The sequence below is a fragment of the Haliotis rufescens genome, unplaced genomic scaffold, assembly GCF_023055435.1.
Source record: "Haliotis rufescens isolate VD_foot unplaced genomic scaffold, xgHalRufe1.0.p SCAF_59, whole genome shotgun sequence".
In the NCBI taxonomy this organism is placed as follows: Eukaryota; Metazoa; Mollusca; class Gastropoda; order Lepetellida; family Haliotidae; genus Haliotis; species Haliotis rufescens.
The window spans coordinates 1,929,766-1,954,260 of NW_025964323.1; the positions used below are offsets into that span (position 1 = coordinate 1,929,766).

The window sequence follows — 24,495 nt, forward strand, 5'->3', positions numbered from 1 at the left end:
GCAGTTCATAACAACATCCCAGAAGTTATCTCTGCGAACAGTTGCTTTGCCAAACTCTACTCCACTTATTGTGAATGAGTGACCCATATTACTTCCCCTTCCATCATCGTCTCCAGACAAGTGCACGACTTCATTGTCACCTGAATAAAAGTGTCCACTATTACCGTTAAATATATATGCTTTGTTGTTTTGTTTGGTTTGGTTGTTTAACGCTGAACTCAGCAACATTCAAGCTATATAACGGCGGTCTGTAAATAATAGAGTCGGGACCAGACTTTCCAGTGTTTGACATCATGAGCATCGAACCACACAATTGGGATACGATTACATGCATCAACCAAGTCGCCCCTTACGACAAGCATGGGTCAGCAGAAATGTGATGGTTCAGGGATTGGGATTGTTATATTTAAACAAAGGTATACAGCGGTGCCCAAAAATATCTTCACGACACTTTGCCTCCCATAGGGATGCCCGGCAACCAGTGTTTCAAATGAATCGGATCGAAGGCTCGGGACGTGACATGCAATCGAACAAGGCACCGATCCTGCTCACTCGATGGATTAATTTGCCTCTGGTTACAAACACTGACGTCGATTGATGGGGATCTCACCCGGAATCCCCGTTAGGGTGTTAGCTCATTGTCCCTGATACGATATGCGTTTGGTGTTCATTAGTTTAGCGAACTTAAAGATATTTGGCCAATCGAAGTACTATTTATCGATTCAAATAGCTCGTTTTCTCAAGTTGAAATAAAATGTAGGCTTTGTTATTATAAGGGGAATCAAACATGTACGTTAGACCACAGTTATCAGTTACTTTTGATATCATTAAGCCTTTGAAACCATAGACTAAAGTAGGGACAACAATTGTATCAAATGTTTCGGTAAGGCAATTTAGCGGTAAATGTGAATTTCTCGCACGTTTAAATAGGCTCATTGTAGCTTTCACGTCACTTTCAGCAATATATTTAACAGATGTATTCATTTTTCTATTTCGGTGTAAAGGGATACCTAAATAATTAGCTGTCAATTATGTCTATCCGATACTGACAAAAGTTAAATTTGTCTTCACACCTGGCCTTGACCCAGAGATGACTATGACTGTGTTTTTTTTCTATATTAACATATAGTTTCTAGTCGTTACAGTACTGTACAGGTTTTATCATTGTATAACGGCAGTAAAGCAAGGTACAAAGTACGACACATTACCGCTTATCATCACACAGTACATTAATGTTACAGTACATATTTGTGATCAGATTATTTACACTCTTCAAAAATATACCAGGTCACCAACATTTTCCAATAACATATATGCAATTTATGTACCGAATTTTTTGTGTCGTCAGGTTCAATGAACTACATACTACATGTGCCTTTCTTTTTCTTGAAGAGTGTATTTGACCTTTAACACCGTGTCTAAGCATTTTAGTCCGAAGCCCCAATCTCCATATTTTGTCGAACGCCTTAGAAAAATCAATAATCAAGTTTCTTCGACTTTTACTTTTGAAATTGGAGTAAAGTTCACAGAATCATCAATTATCTATTGAAGAGAATCCTTTTTCGAAATCAAGCCTGTATATGAGATATCATATTATATTCTTCCATAAATCCGGTAATATCTATTGTGCATTATACTTGTAAAAAAATTCCCTAGGCAACTAAGAATTGAAATTGGCCTGTATGAGCTGGGCTCACATCTTCTCGAGACAAGAGAGTTAACTGACTGTAAAAGTACAGTTTCCACCCTTGCCGGACTAGGCTGGTATTATGGAGCAATATTTTGGCTGGACTAACGAGTCAGTGCATGTTCCAATCAGAATCGCGCAAAGAAAACGAAATCCGGTTCGTAAACTGTCGTGCAGATTTCGGTCGATTGCAGGATTTGCAAAGCATGTGCACCGCCAACTCGTTGTCAACAGATATTTTCCAAACCTTTTCATGTTTTTAATCAAGGTGCTCGCGTGATTTGATGCACTTCGCGATGTAAGACCCGTTTTGTCACAATATAGATCTTGATTATCGATCAGATCGTCTTGATTGGGCGCCGCCATTTTGTTGAAACAAATGCAAGTGATGGAATCTGATTGGTCCACAGGAGAGGCTTAGAAGGGACATCTCGTAGTAACCACTGGTGGCGCTGCGATCGAGCCCAGGAATTCAAGCCTAGTTCGGCAAGGGTGGCAACTGGACTTTTAAAGTCAGTTAACTCCCTTGCCTCGGGAAGATGCTGGGCTCAGTGCAGTCGCCCTTTTGTTGTAAATAGGTCTAGTTGTTCCACTTAGCCAAATATCAGGTAATATGCCAGTGGTAAAAATAAAGTTAAAATATTCAGAATAGAATGGGAATAATTTTTAAGCTGAAGAAAATGTATATTAATTTGTAATACGATCTAATCCAGAAGACCTTTTCGTTTTTTATCCCTTAATGGCTGTCAGTATTTCCGTCTCTGTCATTATTCAAAAACTCATCTTTAAAATCTGGGACGTCTTCTTCATCGGGGAACACGCCCTCGTACGTTTCCTCACAATTGCTGTTAATCTTCTTAAGATATTTGTTGAATGTGCTTAAATGGACCTTCCTATTTTGTTCACATACTTTGTTATTGAGTAACATCCAGTATTCTTTTCAGGTTTTCTCTGAGTTGGTTTTAAAATTTTAATCCATGTTTTCGAATGTATTTATTCATTGTTCATTTATACTCTTTACTTGTTTTACGATAAATGCTTCTTTTGTAATTAGGCTTATTCTTTATACAAATATTTTTTTCCTTGAAAAACCTTTTCCGAGTTTGTTTACAGACATTGCCAAACTAAGGCTTATGATCACGCCTGTGCTTTGTACTACGAGTGGTATTGTTGCCCTTCAGTTGTATTGTTGCACAGTTCAATGGCTACCTGACTGACAACAGCAGCTAGGTCATCCTTATCAGCTCACAAAGGAGATTCACTTTAGATATATCTATCCTATCTACAAAGACGGGCGATTTACTTTGATTAAAACCTTTTGGTTTAACTTCGGTTCTCATTTGCCGTTCATCACGAGGCCGGCTACTACTATCATAGGTTGCTTCGGACCTATATTCTTATCCGGAATCCCCCGGAATTGCATGGATCGATGTTCATAATGTCAAACACTGGATTGTCTGAACCAGACGTGATTATTTACAGACCTCCTTTTCGTAGCTGGGGTATTGCTGATTGTGATGTCAAACAGCAAACAAACAAAAACATAAAATGAATCACTGGATTGTCTGATCAATAATCGTGTATGTATAGGCCACCGTCATATAAAGTGAACCTAGAATATGCTCAGTGCAGCATTAAACAACAAACAAGCAAACAAACACAAGAAGGTGCAGTAATATTTTGTTACAGTACACTTACCAACGTATACTGCCCAGTGCGAGTACACTCCTCGAATGAATTCCACCTGATCGCCTGGTTCCAAGCTTTCAAGTACTGTCTGGTTGTGGCGCTGGACCTCAAGGGACGACATTTCTCTTTACTCTTTAACTATGCAGTTGTTGAAGTCTCCAAAAGTGATTTTTTTCTAAACACAAAAAGGAAAATAAAGGATATGATTTCTTTTCTTGTTATCATCCCATTGACCTGTATGCCAACACAAAGAAAATAATTTATTGAAGTGGGCAACCATCCGCCCTACGACAATGAAATGGTCGGTCCCATAATATCAATGAACAGACTTCGGCGAGACTATTACAAAGTCAAATAACAACATAGCACAAACGAAACTTATTGCTTGCCAAATAGTGCTTATAAGATAAAGTGGGAATGACACACGCCTTAAAATTTACATAAAGTACATAGCTACGATTCACTCAAACTAACGTTCTAATGGCAATAATGTTCACAAGTTCGAACAGAGTGCATATTAAAGGATATCGTGAAATTGTTAATACATCTGTGCCAAAACTACTTATCTTTAAGTACGTTAAATATTTTGTCAAAAGTTTCAAACCTGTTAACACGAAACGCTTGAGTTTACTCTTTATCGGTGTAATCTATACTCACCTGCAAAAGAAACGCAAGTCGAGTATGCAGTATACATGTTATTTATTTTCAACAGTAAAGACAAGAAATACTAATGGGCAAGATTGACAAAAATTTGACTGAAGACAGTTTACTTGATCAAAAGGCAGATGACATAGTTGTTGTTGTTTTTCAAATGTTAAGGGCTTACACAGTTTCGGGTCAATACCCAAAATGTTAGTCAATACCTGTTGTGACCACCATTAGCATTGATCACTGCCCCACATCTTCTGTACATTGAGTGGATCAGATGATTTGTGAAGGCCCTAGGGATCCTCCTGCAAACATCCAGAGCAGCTGTGCGTAGTTCATCGGCAGTTGTAGGGACTGGGCGCACATTGTGCAGACGCCTTTGAACCTCATCCCACTGGTGTTCGATGGGCTACGGTAGAACACGGATGTTGCGTTGTGGCAGAAAGGCCATGGTAGCTCTGGCAACATGGGGACGAGCGCTGTCCTGCTGGAAAATGTGTTGCTGATGTTGTGCAAAAAATGGAACAACGTGGGGTCTGAACACTTGGTCTATATACCGCTGAGCAGTGACGCCGTGTCCCCGACCTTGACCAACATTCAGAAAGCGTATGGGTCCAAGTCTCGCATTAAGTCCAATCCCTGCCCATATCATGACGCTGGGTCCACCCCATGGATCCCTTTCCACAACGTTTCTGTCAGTGCATGGGAGACACAAAAGCGACTTTCATCAGAGAAGATGACACGCCTCCACTCACGATGACGCCAATTGTGATGACCCTATGCCCACTGAAGTCGTGCTTGTCGATGCCGTGGTTGGAGAACAGGACGACGTGCTGGTCGGCGACATCTGAGGTTGTTGGAACGGAGACGTCGGATCACAGTGTCCCGGCTAATGTGTCGATTAAGTGTTCCTATTGTCTGTCGAGCACTTTCACTTGCAGTTAGGAACGGATGTCGCTGGTGTTGACGGGTAATCTGCCGATCTTGTCGAGGTGTGGTGACCCTAAGACGACCGCTCCGAGGAAGGTCATCTGTGGTCTGTGTAGCATTGTATCGATGCAGGAGACGGTAAATTGTGGTTATGTTTACGTTGAAATGACGGGCAACATCATGGACAGACTTTCAAGCTTCCAAACGTCCGATAGCCTGGTTTCTCTGAATTTGAGTTAGGCGTGGCATTGTTGAACAAGGAGTGGTAGGTCCAAGAATCGGCCACAGTTTTATACCCACTACAGTTCGTGAATTTTCGATTTCGCGAGAAACGGGTGCATGATACCCACATATTCATTGAAATGGTGCGTTTTGACTATTCGTAATTTATGTTGCGTTTTTACTCGGGGCTTCCAAAATGCAACCAAAAATATTGATAACACCATCAGGCTTCACTACATCCTAAAACTCGTATGGTTCCGTGTTTGTTACCTATTTGCTTAAAACCACTTGCGTTTCTTTTGCGTGTGAGTATAAAAATAGTAACATTCGCCGAAGCCGTAAATTAACAGTACATGACGACGATTTCGCATCACTATTTGTATATGAGCGTGAACCTGTTAAATAACATGTACTAGGAAATGAAAAAGCTATGAAAAAAATTCAAGTTTGTTCAAGTGAAAGTGAACGATGTGATGTTTGCAAGGATAAACAAGCAGTTTGAGATACACAACACCACACTGACATTAAGGCCGCAGTAGTAAGATGTATTCAGTGAAACAGGGATTAGAATCCTTGGTTTGTCAGCTATTCGCATACTTGTGCGCCTATCGTCTCTTCAGGCTTACATCCCACATTACCCAAACTGAATCTCTGCTCACATCAATATTAACCCAATCATTTACAACGCATGTACCGCGCCTATATAGACTAGATTGTCGTCACTTACCTTTCTCCCTGAGAAGAATATTTGTTATGCTTTCCCTCTATCCGTTCACACCTATTATGCGCGTGAAATGTAGCGGTATGCTGAAACGGAGAATCCTTGATCGTGGTTACGCCCAACTATGGCTAAAAATATATACAACGCGCTACCTCAGATTGCGCTGAGATTGCGTGTAGATTACGTGGCGACGAGTACATTATAGATTCAGAAACTTTGATTGGTTTGGAAATAACAGGACCAGTTTACATTCAAACGCAAGGCGAGGGTCAGGGGTGGGTGGGAATATTTGTAAAGAAGTATATCACAAAGAACTATAAGGTCGAGGTTTTGGACAATGGTCATGAAGGTGTTATCTGGCTGTTGTAGACAGTGGAGAAGCAGACGATAGTTGATGTGTAGGAGTGGCATATCTTCCTCCCATTGGCTCGACAAGATCATGTGACCAGGAAGGTTTATTTGCTACACTGATAACAGATATATGAATACCAGAATTTGGGTAAAGTAGTTTTGGATGGAGATTTTAAAGCACGAATTGGAGGAGAGTCAGATTTTATAGAAGGGGTTTATTATGTTAAGCCCAGAGATAACTTGGATGAATGTACAAATGCAGCAGGATACTTGTTATTGAACTTCCTTAATGACTGCAATATGTGTGTCTGACGGTATTGTGGAACATAACAACTATACTTCACTATCTCACAGAGGCAGAGCGGTTGTGGATTATTTCATTGTGCCACAGGAGCAGATGACTGATGTATCTGACTTTAACGTGCATTTAATGTCTGATGTTATAAACTGTACAGATCAGACTGGTAGTAGCAACGTTCCAGATCATTCGTTGCTTAGAATCAAGGGACATGTGACATGTCTGCCGGAAACTTTCTTGAACGACGCCAGTACCTTGAAATTACTGGAAGAAGTAATTGGTAAGAGTGAGTGAGTGAGTTAAAGTTCTACGTCACATCGGCAGTATCTCAGCCATATAGTGACGAGAACAAATTGAAAGAGAAATATCTGTCACAAAGGACAGTACAACATTAGCATGATATCACAGATTGAAATCTAAAAACCATCAGATTCAACACTAAAACCTCTAACAAACATATATACATCAACTTTACATTTTATATTTTTAAATAACGAGCTATATACCACAAGTAACTAAAGCCATACCACCTTATTGGGGACCATGGGGACTTACCTTACTTTAGCTACCTGCATGAATCCCCAACAGGATTTAAGTCATAACTCTAGTCACTGGTAGGTGTAGACAATACTAGCCATAAATTAAGACACATTCAATTCAAAATATGAAATGTATTAAAATTCTAGTTCTCTGCAATGTACTAAATATTATGCGGATTTATGTGTCACTATAAGGGGACAATAATTTTACTGTACTTCAACCCCATAAAATGCCACAACCAGAATAATATAAGTTATCAATTGCATCTAACTAAGTTTAAAACACATTTACTCAAAAGCTACTTATCAGATCTATTTCTTAAAAAAAATGTATAATTAAATGAGAATTGGCTTTGATAAAAAGATCCCTTAAATTTGAAACTTGATAAAAAGTATCCCTTGTGAGAGAAAACTCTACACAATCAAGTAAAACGTGCTTGACAGTGATTCTCTCATCACAAGGGATGCAAAATAGAGGATCTTCACCTTTCAATAAATACTCGTGAGTATAACGACTGTGGCCAATGCGACATCATTGCAGAATAACTTCATCATGCCTTGACTGGCAACCCAAGAAAGTATAGCCTATAGTTGGTTTTATCTGGTGAAGTTTGTTTGCACCTAACTGGGTATTCCACCTTGTCTGCATTAACTGCCTGATATAATTGCTGATATAGGGTTTATAATCAGAATACAGTATCAGAAGGTGGGAGACAGATTTAGCTGCAGCATCAGCTTTTGTGTTTCCGGTTATGCTGACATGACTCGGTAACCAACAAAAAACGATGTCGTATTGGCCAGTAGAAAGATCATTATACAACTCTAAAATGTCAAGAAGACATGGATGAGCGGAAGATACATGTTTTAGTGCCTGAAGGCATGACAGGGAATCTGAAAAGATGACAAATTGTTTACATCTTGACTGATGTTGAGCGTATTCCAAGGCAGTCAGAATAGCCTTTGCTTCAGCAGTGAAAATTGAGCTACAGTCTGGTATTCGGAAAGATATATTTTTTGATCCAACGACAGTGGCAGTTGCTACTTTGTCAGCGTCCTTGGATCCATCGGTAAATATTGAGTGATGTGATTCATATTTTGCTCTCATTTGTAGATATTCCTGTTGAAAAACCAATTAATTTGTGTCAGATTTTTTATAGTGAGTAGGAGAAAGATCTACTTCCGGCCGGACTATTTGCCAGGGAGGAGAAGGCAAAAGCCTATAAGGAGAAATAAGATCTAAGTTTATATTAGCAGCTTTAATGTCGGGTTTAATCCGTATTCCCAGTGGTGGAATAAGCTTAGATTTGCTTTGAAACAACTCTTCATAAGGAGGTTTGAAAACACAGGTGTAGGCAGGGTTTAATGGGTTGGAGTATAATTTAGTAACATACTGAAGGGATAACTTGATACGATGCTGCTGTAAAGAAGGTTCATCAGCTTCCACATATAGGCTATCAATTGGAGATGTTCTAAATGCGCCAAGACAGAGCCTTAATCCCTGATGGTGTACTGAATCTAATTTCTCTAAATTACTTCTGCAAGCACCACCATAAACAATGGAACCATAATCCAATTTAGATCGGATCAAGGATCTATACAAGTGAAGGAAGGTTTTCTTATCTCCACCCCACTTTGAATTTGCAACGACTTTCAGCAAGTCCAGAGCCCTCAGGCATTTAGCCTTCAGATATTTGATATGTGGCCGAAAAGTCAAATGCCGATCAAAAACAAGTCCCAGGAACTTGGCTTCCTCAACAACTTTGATAGGATTGCCATCTAAAAATAGTTCGGGATCTTTATGGTACTTGTACTTCCTGCAAAAATGAATACAGTTGATCTTGGCTTTTGAAAATTTAAAGCCATTTTCAAGTGACCATTTCTGATTTTTAGTAAGACATAAATGTAGTTGTCTTTCTATAGTACGCATATTTTTTTCGCGACATGAAACATTGAAGTCATCCACAAAAAGTGACCCATCAATTGAGTCATTTAAAACTTTGGAAAGGCTATTACGTTTATTCTGTTTAAAAGTTCGTCGTGCTTTAGCATTTGTAATTTTAACATGATTCAAGTTATGAACAGTAGGGTTTCGGCGAAAATATTTTTTCTGCCTTTTTCCTTATCTTTCTAGCTTGTTTGCATGTGTTATCAAACCATGGTTTTCGTATGTGTGGATTTGCAGAGGACTTTGGTATCGTTTCATCAGCAATTGCATTCAGTTGATCCGAGAACAACTTAATAGGATCAGGAGCATTCTCGAAAATGTCACTTGTTAACTTGTCAGTACATAGGTTTTGAAACAAAGACCAGTTGGCTTTATTAAAATTCCACCGTGATGAGGGCGGAACGTCCGATGGGTTATTAGTTTTTAGAATTGTAGGGAAATGGTCGCTTCCACACAAATCGTCATGAACCGACCAAATAAATTCATTTAACAAGTTAGAATCTGATAGTGACAGATCTAACGCAGAATACGTCCCAGTAGCAGGATGTAAATATGTATTTGAACCATCATTGAAAATACATGTTATTATTGGAAATAAATTCCTCAAGGAGCTTCCCTTTAGAATTAATATTGTTGCTTCCCTATAAGGGATCATTACCATTTAAATCACCCATCATGATACACGGCTTAGGAAGCTGGCCATATGGGGATTGTATACCAGAACTCTGAAGAGTAGAGGTAGGATTAATATATAGAGAGCACAGAATGATGCAACGTGCAAAGTGAGTCGGACTGCAATAGCTTGGGGATTGGTATTAAGGGACACAGGACTGTGAATCACATCCTGTCGCACCAGGATGGAAGCATCTTCCCGAGGCCAGGGAGTTAACTGACTATAAAAGTCCAGTTTCCACCCTTGTCGAACTAGGCTGGAATTCCTGGGCTCGACCGTAGCGCCACCAGTGGTTATTACGAGTTATGTTCCTTCTAAGCCTCTCCTATGGACCAATCAGATTCCACCTATCGTGTCACTTGCATTTGTTTCAAACAAAATGGTGGCGCCCAGTCAAAACGATCTGATTGATAATCAAGATCTATATTGTGATAAAACGGGTCTTAGATAGCAATGTGCATAAAATCACGTGAGCACCTTGATTAAAAACATGGAAAGATTTGGAAAATATCTATTGACAACGAGTTGGCGGTGCACATGCTTTGCAAATCCTGCAATCGACAGAAATCTGCACGACATTTTACAAATCGGATTTCGATTTCGGTGCGCGATTTTGATTGGACTATGCATAGACTCGTTAGCCCAGCCAAAATATAACTCCATAATCCCAGTCTAGTTCGGCAAGGGTGGAAACTGGACTTTTATAGTCAGTTAACTCTCTTGCCTCGGGAAGATGGGATGGAAGATCCTCCAGTGGCTTTAACACCCCGAGGAGAAAATGAATGATATGAACTGTACTGATGGAAGTCCAATGTATTTGATTGTTTGAGATACGTCTCCTGAAGACAAATTGCTATTGTACCAATGATTGAATTTCAGTAAGATTGGTCCTTAGACCTCTGCAATTCCACTGAATTAGTGAGTCTGTATTATTCATATTATAGGAGATGGAAGTACAGGGGATCTACTTTTCCCTGACCGAGGCGACTTACTTCTTTTGCGCCCACAGGGATGACGGGAAACATCCATGTCTTCCATTAACTGGAATTTATTATATAGCTGCACAGGGTCATGTAAACCCTTGGGGACTCGATCAGATTGTTTCGAGTAATCAACTTTCTGACTGGCATTTTTTACTTTTGGAGATGACACTCTTGGTGCTGGATCAGTCTGTGATTCTGATGATACACTTTTCTCTACATTGAAATTTGGTGTGATGACTGAAAAGGTCTCTGTATTTCCCCAGGTGATATCGGTCTGACATGGAACAGATTTTACTGATTTGGTTAAAGGGCGTGAAACAACTGCAGAGTATGGCATACCGGTTGTTGGTGGGGAGGTTGCTTTTAATACAAGTTTTGCTTCATGGTATGTGATATTTCTTTGAAGTTTGAGTTTGACAATCTCATATTCATTCTTCCAGATGGGACAGGACTTCCATGAAGACATATGCTCTCCAAAGCAATTGACACATTTTGGAGATGTCAAGCAATCCGTACCGTGGGCAGCTGCACCACATCGAAAGCCTGTCACGTGATTTCTACAAGACTGGGCACCATGGCCAAACTTTTGGCATTTGAAACACCGAAGTGGATTTGGAATATATTGTTCCACTTCGATATAACAATATCCTGCCTTGATAGATTTAGGGTGTTTGGGCTGTGAAAAAGAAAGTAAATAGCACTTCATGACGTCTGCTGCAAAGTTGACACCAATAGGCACAGACGGAGGACTGCTTGACTGTGAATAGACCTGAGCAGGCATGGATTTGAAAGACATGCAGTGATAACATGATGAATCCCCAGCTTGAAGGGATTTGTCTAAATCCAAGGCAAAAAAGTACCTGTTGAACAGTTGTTTAGTCTGATAAATGCTACGGTGATTGAACCTGATGTGTAAGGCAAAGGTTGGTTGTTGGTTTGTTGTTTAACGCCACACTCGGCAATATTCCAGGTATATGACGGCGGTCTGTCAATAATCGAGTCTGGACCAGACAATACAGTGATTAAGATCATGAGCATCGATCCACGCAATTATCGATGATTTGCATCAACCAAGTCAGCGAGCCTGACCACCCGATCCCTCTTACGAAAAGAATAGTCGGCTTTTACGGCAAGCATGGGCTGCAGAAGATCTTCACAGGTGGTAAGGCAAAGGAGACCATTTAGAAGAGCCCTTTCAACAACAATATCTTCACGTACCATCATCATAATCATCATCACATTAAAAGGTGGTCTTTTCCCATGAAAAAAATAATACATATTTTTGTATAAAAGACAAATCAAGTTAAGACATCGCTTACTGATCGACCATTTCATGAGAGAAACTTGCAAACTGGCACAGGCATTCATAGTACACAATTGTTCAGAAATGTATGGTATAGTCAAAGACACACTGTTATTAAATGAATAAATAATGAATGAAATGGCCATTAATACTATTGAGCGATCTTTGTTTGTTCTATTAGTGTTTGTTTGTTGTTTAATGCTGCACTTGGCAATACTCCAGCTATATGATGTTGGTCTGTAAATAATCGAGCCTGACCCAGACAATCCAGTGATTGATATCATGAGCATCAATCTACACAACTTGACATGCATCAACCAATTCAGGGAGCATGAGCACCTGATCCTGTTAAGTGCCTCATACGACAAGCATAGTCGCTCGCCTCTTGCGACAAACATGGATTGCTGAAGACGAGTTCTAACCCAGACCTTCACAGTTGTCCTGGTAGTGACAGACCAAATAATACAAAACTTACGGTTTTAGAAAATGAATGATTATCATCACACAAATAAATCAAACAGTTTATCCTTCTGATTCTTTAATACCAAATTGCAACAACAGTATAAAAGACATAAGTAAAAATGTTTGGATAACATTATTATCTATGTCTATATTATCAACAGCACATTGTAACTGATATGTAAATGATTTTAAAATATACATATCTGACAGCTACAAGTCAAAAGAACTGAACTGATGAAGTAAAAACGGTACAAAAAGTACTCATTTGAACAGAGTGATGATTCCTGTTTAAAACATTCAATCTGTAACATGGAACTAAATAGAAAATGTTAAAAGACATATTTTCACTTTCCCATTAGACTGGGCAGAACAAAATAAAAGTACAAATATTTAAAATAATAATAATATCATTTCATATTTATTTTTGTTTTCAGCAAGTACTGATTTATTTGGGGGAAATTATTTTTTGCTATATCTGTTTATTTTCACTGTCACCATTGTCATTTATTTCAAACTAATCAAATAAAAGGTGAAATGAGATTAGGTCCTAAATTATTGCTTTTCCATCTTAAAACCCCATCACATATCAGAAAATATGTGCAACAATTTTATAACACTGCTGCCTCAGATCGTCACTTATACAACAAACAATCACCACCTCTTCAAGATGAGAAATTTGTTACAAAACATATCTTGCTACATATCCATATAGAAAATACCCAGAATAAAGTGAACATGTTTTATATGACAATTTATATGAATATATACAGTTGAGCCACAAGCTCAACTTTATGGATGATTTATGTAGCTGACAACGGACACAGTATCAAATTGCGAAATTGTCAAATGCGAAAGGTATTCCAGCATATTGTTATATTCCATTGTGATATACAAAACCTGTACATGGTCTTCCCTGTTAACTCAAAAATGAAATTCAGGAGGATTAAGGGGATTAGGGATGGTGGATTATAGTCTGTTCCTGACAGGTGAACGCTTGTTAGCTCAAAAGCTAAGAAGCTGAAGTTAGCTGAGGTCACCCCCACCCAAATCTCTACCAGTGGGTCCTGAGCGTATTGAAGGATGAGCAATCCCCCTATGAACTTCTTCAACTCCAAGAAACTGGCGTGACCAAGTCTAGAAAGAAGAAATACTGTCTCCTTGACAACAGATTTGATAACTTGTGAACAGAGTTTGTAGACATTGACACTGGACTCCATGGAGTTCCTGACTTTTAATATATGTACCCGAGTGTCATGTGTTTTTATGCATCTGAAAACAATTATAAATTTTGTACATAAAAATAAATAAATCTATATATAAAAACAAAATTGTTTTATTATTTTTCCTACAAACTATGGTCAGGAGATGGATCCAAAAAACACCTGTGTTACAACTGACTTAATTTGAGCTCAAATGGTGGACTTTGAGCTAACTGGGAACTAACAACCTGCACATGGATGCCACCTAATCTTTGTTACTGAAGTGACGTCACTATCTCCAACTCCCCTACTGATAACCTAGCACAAGATGTTGCTGACGAGCTTGAACTTAGCAATCGCTCAGTATGACTCTTCTAAACTTTGATCTGAATTCAAAACCGCAGCCTTGTTAGAGCGGGCCATTGATACATTTCCAGCCTGAAAAGATGTTTTCTTAGTATTAACACAGAGGGAAATCCTTCTCAGATGTATTTGAAATTGTATGTAATAACACAAGTCAAGTATTTGTGATGTTATTACGTCACCTATACTTCGCCAATATTTAGGGCGGTCGGGTAGCCTAGTGGTTAAAGCGTTCGCTCGTCACGCCGAAGACCCGGGTTCGATTCCCGACATGGGTACAATGTGTGAAGCCCATTTCTGGTGTCCCCCGCCGTGATATTGCTGGAATATTGCTAAAAGCGGCGTAAAACCATACTCACTCACTCACTCACTCACTCACTCGCCAATATTTAACTACCAGTATATTCAGTGTTGTGTAATTCAAAACATGGGTCCAGGGTATTTGTTATGGTAGAAATGCACCCTGGCTATTCAAGGATGGGAGGAGATAGAAATAGGGTTCTTTTTGACCCACTTAAAATATCAAAATTTAAAGTTGAGGAAATGTTTTGAAAAATTATGCAACACAATAAAATGGCTGATAATTACAAAGTAGACACAATACTTGACAACAGTATAAGGATCTATACCGAAATGTCGCCATCACACTATTAAAGAAGTTGTTACCCATAAATTGTGTCTACTTTGTCATCCGTCAACTTCTAAGTAATGCCTATCAAACAATTCGGCTGATAATTAGTTTCTTCATTGCACCAAAAACATCAATGTAAAAATAAGTGTAAGTTGATTTTTTTAACCCAAAAAAGTCTTTTAGCTCTGATCAAGTCGTGACCAAAATTGAATTTTTTACCACATTTTTGTACTGTCTTAATGATCAAAGAAAATCAGTATTGGCTAAAGACTTACTCATGTTTAAATATTACAAAAAAAGCTTCCTGAAAACCTCTCAAATCATCTTTTTAAAAACATTTTAGCCTTGGCTATACACCATCTTTTAAGTCCCAAACATGCAAGAGTCGGTATGAACAAAGTCTAGTTCTCATTCATATGTACACTTCAGATGACTTTCAAAACAATTTCTAAGATTTTGCCAATTTCTTAAAGTATGCAGATACTGTAGCCCAAAAGGATCCTTATCATACCATGTACTTTTTACTGTATTCGACATAATAAGTGCCCCATCTAATAAGTGTCCACTGCCATATTTGCTAATATATTGGCTAGTGAACAATCCCAATTAGCACCCCTTCCGATTGATCAATGTACAAAAGACTTATTTATTCGCGTGTAATACGTACTCGTGTGTTATATGCACCCTTAATTATGGGCAATTAAATTCTGGAAAAATATATCTGTCGTATATAAACATTTCAGGCTGTCAGCATAAACCACGAAATTTATCTTTCAAATCTGTTTTTTTTCCACCAAAATTATATACTAACAAGAGCCCCCTATTTTGAGAGCGCCGTGGGCGGTTATTACGTCGAATACGGTTATCCTGACCTCTTTCACTGGAAATGGTATCGGCAAGGGTGGAAACTGGACTGTTATAGTCAGTTAACTCCCTTGCCTGGGGAAAATGGACACAGGGGGTTGAAATGACATGGGCGGGGACCTGACACATGCTCTTTCAGCAGGACAAAATACACTGGAAACACGAGGATGTTACACATCTAGTAGGACTCTTCCTCCTTCTCCTTCTCTTCCTTGGTTTTACTTCTTCCTCCGAGGAAGCCAACAAGGGCCGTTGTGGCAACTGCAGCTAACCCGACCAGGAAGCCAGTCTTGAAACTGTCCACCTAAACACAACATGAACATAAGTTTGTTTCTTTGTTTGTTGTTTAACGCCGCACTCAGCAATATTCCAGCTATATGACGGCGTTCTGTAAAATGATCGAGTCTGGACCAGACAGTGATTGACAGCATGAGCATCAATCCACGTAATTGGGATAGATGACATGTATCAACCAAGTCAGCGTGCCTGAACACCCAATCCCGTTAGTCGCCTTTTACGACAAGAAAAGTCGCCTTTTACGGCAAGCATGGGTTGCTGAAGACCACATGAGCATAAGTACAAGAGAGGATATTTCGTAGTCAACAATATTTCAGCTACAAGGTATTACCTATGGATAGCATGTCCCTTATGAACGCTGTCAATCTCATAAAAATCAGATCTTAGTTCTCACAATATAAAAATCTAAAATAAGGATCTGAGGACATCCCATTCCAAGTCAGAAAGCCTATTATCCAGGAAATCAGAGCAATGCTTACCAGATCAGGAAAATGACAGAGGGTATTCCGAACAACAGTTATGGGCTGTACAACTGATTCTGTCGTAATCGTCTATCTTACGCTTTAGTGGGATAAACATTTGAATGGGTAATTATTTATTCGCTTTTTGTAAAAACTCTTACATTTCATGAAACCATACTCATGTCTTTGTAACATCTTTGGTGATGCACTTCAGTGAATAATATCACTCTTCATCCCACTGGGTGGGGAGGTCAGGGTTGTCTAAGGCGTCGCTATTCCCTGTGCAGAGTTGCATCGCTTGGGCACGCTAACCTATGATTGTGGGTTCGAATCCTGGTTCGCCCCGATTATGTTTCTAGGTTTGTCAGCACCATACCTGTGCTCATGGGTTTCAACGGAGTGGTAAACATCTGAGACCTGCATCACTTCGGGCTTTCCTCCAACATTAAGCTGACACGCCGTAATATAACTGGAATACTGTTAAAAGCGGCGTTAAACCCAACTCACTCACTCTTCATCCCACTGGCACAAGCTCAGTGTTCTGTGACAGCTGCCAATAGCAGTATCGGTACATATCTTTTAATTATTGTCAGAGGGGAGATCATGGGGTCTTTGATTTTTGCTGCTATTCTGGTAGTATTTGAATCTAGTGAGCCCAAATTGGGTCAGAACAAGGTCCTTACCTTGTGATACCAGTGTGCGACCAATAACTTTCAGTAAGAGTTAGTAAAACAGCATAAGCATCTTGTCAATTTATTGATCGACACACTTGTATCACAATACCCTTGAGAATTATTTCATATTACAAAGGCTAATCTGTCATGTATGACGGAGAACTTTAGTAATATGAAAGAATCGGGGTCCTTAACTTCTTTTGAGAACTATATTAAATAATTTCAAATAATTATTAGGACACATATTTGTTTTTTGGCACAGATTCCAGTTGGCAGTGGTAGATGGGGAAAAATCCAAAACATTATGCAGTTTCTTTGTTTTTAAAAAATAGTGCTTTTTTTTAATTATTTTGTTCCCACTTTTCATTCTTTCAGGATCATAATATCAGTAAACCAACTTACATGTTAAATACACCCCTACATTAATAAAAGCACACAGTTGCATATGTTTTCATTGCTTGCAGATTTTTTTTATCTATTTTATCTGGGATGATGAGATCATGATCTCTGTCAGATTGGCACAAGATTATGTTAATATGCATCCTTAGTATCTATGATAATATCTGCTATAACCAACCCCTAAAAACACTGGAGCTGACAAACCTGATCACTCCGTTCCATGTCGTATCTGCACCAAGACACAAAATGTTCACAGTTGCTGAAGATGAGGTTGTAGCCGACACGCCCAAGTTTGGACAGAGCTCTTCTTACGATCTCGGATGCTGAGAATGGACTGAAAAATAGAATTGTAGGAGTCACCAAATGCATGTCCATAATAATTGTTTGCTTGTTATAACAACAGCAAGATTGTGTCAGCTGCATGTATCATTGGTTGTATTCCAGAGCTGTATCATTGGCTGTATTCTGCAGCTGTGACAATTGGCTGTATTCAGCAGCTGTACCATTGGCTGTATTCAGCAGCTGTACCATTGGCTGTATTCAGCAGTTGTATCATTGGCTGTATTCAGCAGCTGTATCATTGGGTCATATCCATCAGCTGTATCATTGGCTGTATTCAGCAGCTGTACCATTGGCTGTATTCAGCAGGTGTATCATTGGCTGTATTCAGCAGCTGTATCATTGGCTGTATTCAGGCGCTGTACCATTGGCTGTATTCAGGCGCTGCACCATTGGCTGTATTCAGCAGCTGTACCATTGGCTGTATTCAGCAGCTGTACCATTGGCTGTATTCAGCAGCTGTATCATTGGCTGTATTCAGCAGCTGTACCATTGGCTGTATTCAGCAGCTGTACCATTGGCTGTATTCAGCAGCTGTACCATTGGCTGTATTCAGCAGGTGTATCATTGGCTGTATTCAGCAGCTGTATCATTGGCTGTATTCAGCAGGTGTATCATTGGCTGTATTCAGCAGCTGTACCATTGGCTGTATTCAGCAGCTGTATCATTGGCTGTATTCAGCAGCTGTATCATTGGGTCATATCCAGCAGCTGTATCATTGGATCATATTCAGCTGCATGTATCATTGGCTATATTCAACAGCTGTACCATTGGCTGTATTCAGCAGCTGTATCATTGGGTCAAATTCAGCAGCTGTATCATTGGCTGTATTCAACAGCTGTACCATTGGCTGTATTCAGCGGCTGTATCATTGGCTGTATTCAGCAGCTGTACCATTGGCTGTATTCAACAGCTGTACCATTGGCTGTATTCAACAGCTGTATCATTTGACCATATTTAGCAGTTGTATCATTTGGCCATAATCAGCAGCTGCATCATTGGGTCATATTCAGCTACATGTATCATTGGCTGTATTCAACAGCTGTACCATTGGCTGTATTCAACAGCTGTATCATTTGACCATATTCAGCAGTTGTATCATTTGGCCATAATCAGCAGCTGTATCATTGGGTCATATTCAGCTACATGTATCATTGGCTGTATTCAACAGCTGTACCATTGGCTGTATTCAGCAGCTGTATCATTGGGCCATATTCAGCCTGTTCAAGTCATGTTCCTCAAATTTGGGATTGTGCAAACTATGCTACTTTTCAAGAAAGTATTCATATGCAGCGAAATGTCTGAAAAGATTCCATGATCTAATCCCTATTTTCCACCTCTCATATCACTTGCATTTGCTTCAAATAAAATGGAGGCGCCCAGTCAAGACGATGTGATCGAGAATTAATATCTATATTGTGAAAAACGTGTCTTACTTTGCAAAGTGCATCAAATCACGTGAGCACCTTGATAAAAAACATGAAAAGATTTGGAGGTAGACATGCTTTGCAAATCCTGTAATAGACCAAAATGTGCACGGCAGTTTACGAACCGGATGTAGATTTTGTTACGCTATTTTGATAGGACTATGCATAAACTTGTTAGTCCAGCCAAATTATAACTCCAAAATCCCACCCTAGTATTGCAATGGTGGAAACTGGAATCTTAGTCAGTTACCTCCCTTGCCCTGTAAGATGAATGAGGGTATGACTTCAACCCTCAGATACAATTTATTATTGTTCACATATCTTACATCTAAAAATGTACCCAAGATAAAGTTAAATGTGTTCAACCATACTGTATAATACCGTAAGTCCCGATGTGTTTTAAATCTGCATCTAGAATATATATGATATATGGTGGAAACATACATTAATCAAACAATTGTTTTAACTTTGCCCGTTTGCACGTAGACGGAACCAGTCGTAAACATTAGGGCTGCAACAAATACACTATGAGGCGAATACGATTCGTACTACGAATATAGGGTAACGAATACGAATTTTAATTCACGAATACAATAACACGTCAGCAGTTGATGTATTTTTTGTTATATTCAGTGAAAAAATAACATAAATTATTTGACATGGTTTGTTAATTATTAACATATTATATATTTATATACTGCACTTATCCAGGTACTAGTATCTGCTTAAATGCAACAATGACCAGTGACCACAATACTGTCAAATTAAATATTATAAGAGTGTTGTTTTTGAAGAAATCTATGCATATAATATGGTCTTATGGATATTTGTAGGTACAGGGTATGTAAATGCACATGATTGCATATTTATAAATATTCGATTCTTGTGTCCACGATTAACGAATTCAATTCACGAATGGATATGGTTTGATTCACCAAATATGCAAGTGAATCGTAACAGCCCTAATAAACATGGCCAAGAGAAGGGTATGAGTGGTTATGCGGCTTGACCTGGAAATAGCATGAGTTTGACAAGGAGTTTTGCCCTGATCATGATCCTAGCACCATACCCAGGGTTCCTAGTACATTACCCAGGGTTCCTAACACATTACCCAGTGTTCCTAGCGCCATTCCAAGGGTTCCTAGCTCCATACGCAGGGTTCCTAGCACCATACCCAGGGTTCCTAGTACATTACCCAGGGTTCCTAGCGCCATCCCCAGGGTTCCTAGTACATTACCCAGGGTTCCTAGCGCCATACCCAGGGTTCCTAGCATATTACCCAGGGTTCCTAGCACATGACCCAGGGTTCCTAGCGCCATACCCAGGGTTCCTAGCACCATACCCAGGGGTCCTAGTACATTACCCAGGGGTCCTAGCACCATACCCAGGGTTCCTAGTACATTACCCAGGGTTCCTAGCACCATACCCAGGGTTCCTAGCACCATACCCAGGGTTCCTAGCACATTACCCAGGGTTCCTAGCACATTACCCAGGGTTCCTAGTGCCATACCCAGGGTTCCTAGCACATTACCCAGGGTTCCTAGCACCATACCCAGGGTTCTAACATGACAAATGTCTACCACATCAGTCATCTTACCTCCACCTCTTGTCCTTCGTGTTGTTTCTGTAGACCTTGTCAAGACCCGCAACATCATCAAATAGGTCGATGCGGACCAAGGCCTTATTAAATGTAGTTCCGCTTACAGTGAAAACATGTCTTCCTCCAACATTGGCTAGCCCATCATCTTCTTCCCCTGCGAGGTGAACGACCTCTCCCCCTCCTGGAAACAAGCATCAATATAAGTAAGTTGGTTTACCATGATTATTACATGTCTGATGATACAATGCCAATCTCATTAAAATCAGATCTCGGTTCTCGCTATCGCTAAACAAAGATCTGAGGACATCCCATTACGGGTCACGTCAGAACCTTTCATCTGACCAATCAAAGCGTCGCTTACCAGATCGTGAAAGTGACAGTCACAATTTGCTTCCAATCATGCAACCTCGAAAACGTTAACACGGGGTATTCCGAATGACAGTTGACTGATTCCGTCAAAATTATCATCTAACTCTCGCTTCCGTGGGATAAACATTTGAAAGGAGGAGGCACTGCACAGTATGTGGGAAGCACTGCCATACAATCTCAGCCATACATTCTGGCAGCGTTAGAAATTGGCACTAGTCCTGTAGTCCTTGCCAAACTGCCCAATGGTAAAGGTATCATAAGGACTAGTAGAAATTTGCCCTTTTTAGGGGTTTTGCTATATGTTATTATTATAAGGACTAGTGGAAGAAAACTGTTAGTTTCTAACCCTGATTCCAGATTGTTCGTTTGTTCAGTTTTCAAAATTTGAATTGAGAACCGTGTCAAAATATTTTTCAGGCGTAGTCTGAAATGGAAGCCGCCAGGTTGAAACGAGTCCCGTAAAGCTCAAGAAAGCTGCTTTCTAATTGGCTGATGTCGACTTCTTGTTAGCCATTTCAGTGGTCGCGATATTCGCGAAAGGTCATTCTGACGTGACCCGTAATTGGATGTCCTCAGATCTTTGTTTAGCAGCAGCGAGAACTTAGATCTGATTTTAATGAGATTGTGATACACTGCAGTCTGTGAAAGTGTCATAAACCTTGAAGTGTGCTAGTGAGGGGTCTCAAGTTTTGAACAAGTGGCCAAAGATGCAGACTGTACACTCAAAATACACAATTTCTGTCTGATCCTATTATGATCATAAGCTGCATATATACCTATTATTATAATTGTAAATTATCAAACAATTGTTAAATTTTACACATACATAAACATACACTGATGATAACATTGCATTAAATTAAAACAACAGACAACTTTAACAAGGTAATGTTGTGTTGGCCCTTGCATAGTGAGAAAAGACAACAGAACTTGCTAATGAATGTACTTTCTTATCAGGATCCTTAATTACATTCAGTAACCACGGTAGATAATGCCATGGGCCTGATTATCCTGTGGATTAAGTGATTACACTGTATTTACATAATTACTGGCTGATCCTATTATAATCATAAGCTGCATATATACCCTATTATTATAATTGTAAATTATCCAACAATTGTTAATATTTACACATACATAAACATACACTAATGATAACATTGCATTAAATAAAAAACAACAGACAATTTTAATGAGGTAATGATGTGTTGGTCCTTGCATAGTGAGAAAAGACAACAGAACTTGCTAATGAATGTACTTTCTTATCAGGATCCTTAATTACACTCAGTAACCAAGGCAGATGATGCCATGGGCCTGATTATCCTGTGGATTAAGTGATTACACTGTATTTACATAATTTGAGATTGGGGACAACAATTTGTGTTTTCCATTACTTCCTTACCATAAGAGAATAAACATAAAAAGTGAAAAAATACAACATATTTCTCAGAACATAGATGGATTATGGCTGAAATGGCCCCATGTTAAAACTGCCCCAAGCAAAAACATTGGCAAAAATGACCCAATACAGATGAAAACAGCCCCAAATTATATGTGATACATGATAAATAATATTCAATAATAGCTTCATGAATTTTTACAAATACGTGCGATTTTCACCTTTCCCCATGAGTATACATTGAAAGATAACAATGGTAACAAGTTGTTAAAAAATGGTTTGATGATGGATGATAAGGATTGCACTCTGAGATTTGTAAACTTTTATCATTCTATGTGTGCAGAAGATGAAAAATTTGAAGATCCATATGACAATAATTTGAAAACAGTTTAACAAATTGTCCACCACTTAAAGAAGATCAAAGATTAAACAAAACAAAATCTTGAAACCAGATAATGAATTAGACTTGGTATCGGTGTTGTTAGAATGTTACTCTGATTATAATAAGTAACGCAAGTGGAATCATGGGGCCATATTTGCCAGCACCAAAATAAATTGATAATCTGTGAATGAAATGCACTGATGACAATATTAAAGATGATCATTAAACATGAAGTATTTTGAGAAACTACAATTTCAGAGCATCGTACCTATATAGACAGCCCAGTGAGAATACAGCCCCCGCTTGAACTCCACCAGATCCCCCACCTCCAGATCTCTGTGGCTGTTTATCTGCTCACAACTCATTATCGTCTCTTGAACTCACAATACACAACACTGCATCTGCAAATATAATCAACATGTATAAGAATACACACATGACAGGTACCATCAATATATTGGGGAAATTATATGAGTGTTCGTGTCATACTATGTTTACGACACAAGTGTCAAAATTCCGGTATTTAGGCACAAGTGTTGTAAACATGGTATGACATGAACACTCATATAATGCTCTATATATTACCGAAAAAGATGTCTACTTAAAGGGACGTATTTTAGTGTTTACCTGTATGGATAGCAAGTTAATTGCAACAGCAGCGGAACCACAATTTGTCGAATGACGTCAACTATCTTCAGCTATGATGTCATTGCTGTTTCACATATCTGTGAGTGAGTATGGTTTTACACTGCTTTTAGCAATATTCCAGCAATATTACAGCACGGGACAACGAAAAAGGGCTTCACACATTTAATTGTACCCATGTTAGATTTCACAAATGAAGATAAATATGTTAATAGGAGTATATGTCAGGTGATTGAATGGGGATGAATATTTTCTTTGATAGGCATTTAGAAGTTGGAGTACTAAGTAAGGATAAGAATTTATGTATGAACATCTTCTTTATTACAATTAAGAGCGACGTTTCAGTGTAGGTTCTAACACTGTTATCAAGCATCACTTGCTTGATAACGGTGTAAGAACCTACACCGAAACGTCGCTCTTAATAATTGTAACAGAGACATATCGGTATATGGTCTCTGATTGTAATAAAGAAGTTGTTCATCCATAAATTCTTATCCTTTCTTAGGGTTGAATATTGTACAAGAATAGATACTCCTTGACAACCGCACTTCAAATTTCAAAAAGATTCATAAGGTAGTCAATGACAATATGGCTGCCATATTAAAAAAGTATATAAAACTAATTGCATGATCATTTTCAGAAACACAATGGCATTTCTCGCGATGCCGATCGACCAACCTGAGATTCTCTTTCAAATGATGGAGGATAGATTCTAACGGATGATTAGAAAACTAAAAGTGTATTAACATTACATGAAAACTGAAAATTTCCATAACTTCCTCTTTGTAAAAATCTTCTGTTTCACTGGGTTTTCCCCAAATGACGATGAGCTGTTAAAACGTCGTTTGATCTTAACTGGCTGGTTCTCAGCTCTCTCCGCGTAGCGTCACGTTGTTATATGTAGAGACGGAGCTCAGCTCAAACTTCGATCTAAATATAGAACATTGCGTTGATCGCTTACAATATTGACAAAAAATGTCAACTTCCCAAAAGAT

The 24,495-nt window shown here is 39.0% G+C and overlaps 2 protein-coding genes across 5 annotated transcripts in view; both read right to left on the reverse strand.

The window, feature by feature from the left end:
- Positions 1-3,547, reverse strand: part of LOC124142834 (phospholipase A and acyltransferase 3-like) — a 41,392-nt gene extending 37,845 nt beyond the window's left edge. Inside the window, exon 1 of the mRNA XM_048385432.1 lies at positions 3,386-3,547. Within this exon, the coding sequence (XP_048241389.1) occupies positions 3,386-3,497 (112 nt within the window). The 5' untranslated portion in view covers positions 3,498-3,547. The remainder of the gene's footprint in view (positions 1-3,385) is intronic.
- An 8,819-nt stretch (positions 3,548-12,366) lies between these two features.
- On the reverse strand, positions 12,367-24,405 carry LOC124142766 (phospholipase A and acyltransferase 2-like). Of its 4 annotated transcripts, XM_046511411.2 has the most exons (6): positions 24,179-24,377; positions 23,124-23,256; positions 20,703-20,886; positions 17,544-17,673; positions 15,795-15,812; positions 12,367-13,508 (listed from the first exon to the last, which is right to left on the reverse strand). In XM_046511411.2, exons 2-6 carry the CDS (start codon positions 23,218-23,220, stop codon positions 13,503-13,505), a joined length of 435 nt encoding a protein of 144 aa, XP_046367367.2. In that variant the 5' UTR covers positions 23,221-23,256; positions 24,179-24,377; the 3' UTR covers positions 12,367-13,502. The 4 variants fall into 4 exon arrangements, with proteins under 4 accessions (XP_046367367.2, XP_046367365.2, XP_046367366.2 ...); XM_046511409.2 differs by lacking the exon at positions 12,367-13,508 and having other exon boundaries at positions 15,436-15,812; positions 24,253-24,405; XM_046511410.2 differs by lacking the exon at positions 12,367-13,508 and having other exon boundaries at positions 15,436-15,812; positions 24,277-24,386.
- Positions 24,406-24,495: the final 90 nt, after the last annotated feature.

Coding starts and splice junctions, on each gene's coding strand:
- LOC124142766 (XM_046511409.2), bottom strand. CDS start 23,220: ATGAGTTGTGAGCAGATAAACAGCCACAGAGATCTGGAGGTGGGGGAT. Junction 17,674..20,702: donor ACGAAGGACAAGAGGTGGAG/GTAAGATGACTG, acceptor TCTATTTTTCAG/TCCATTCTCAGCATCCGAGA. Junction 15,813..17,543: donor ACATGGAACGGAGTGATCAG/GTTTGTCAGCTC, acceptor TGTTGTGTTTAG/GTGGACAGTTTCAAGACTGG.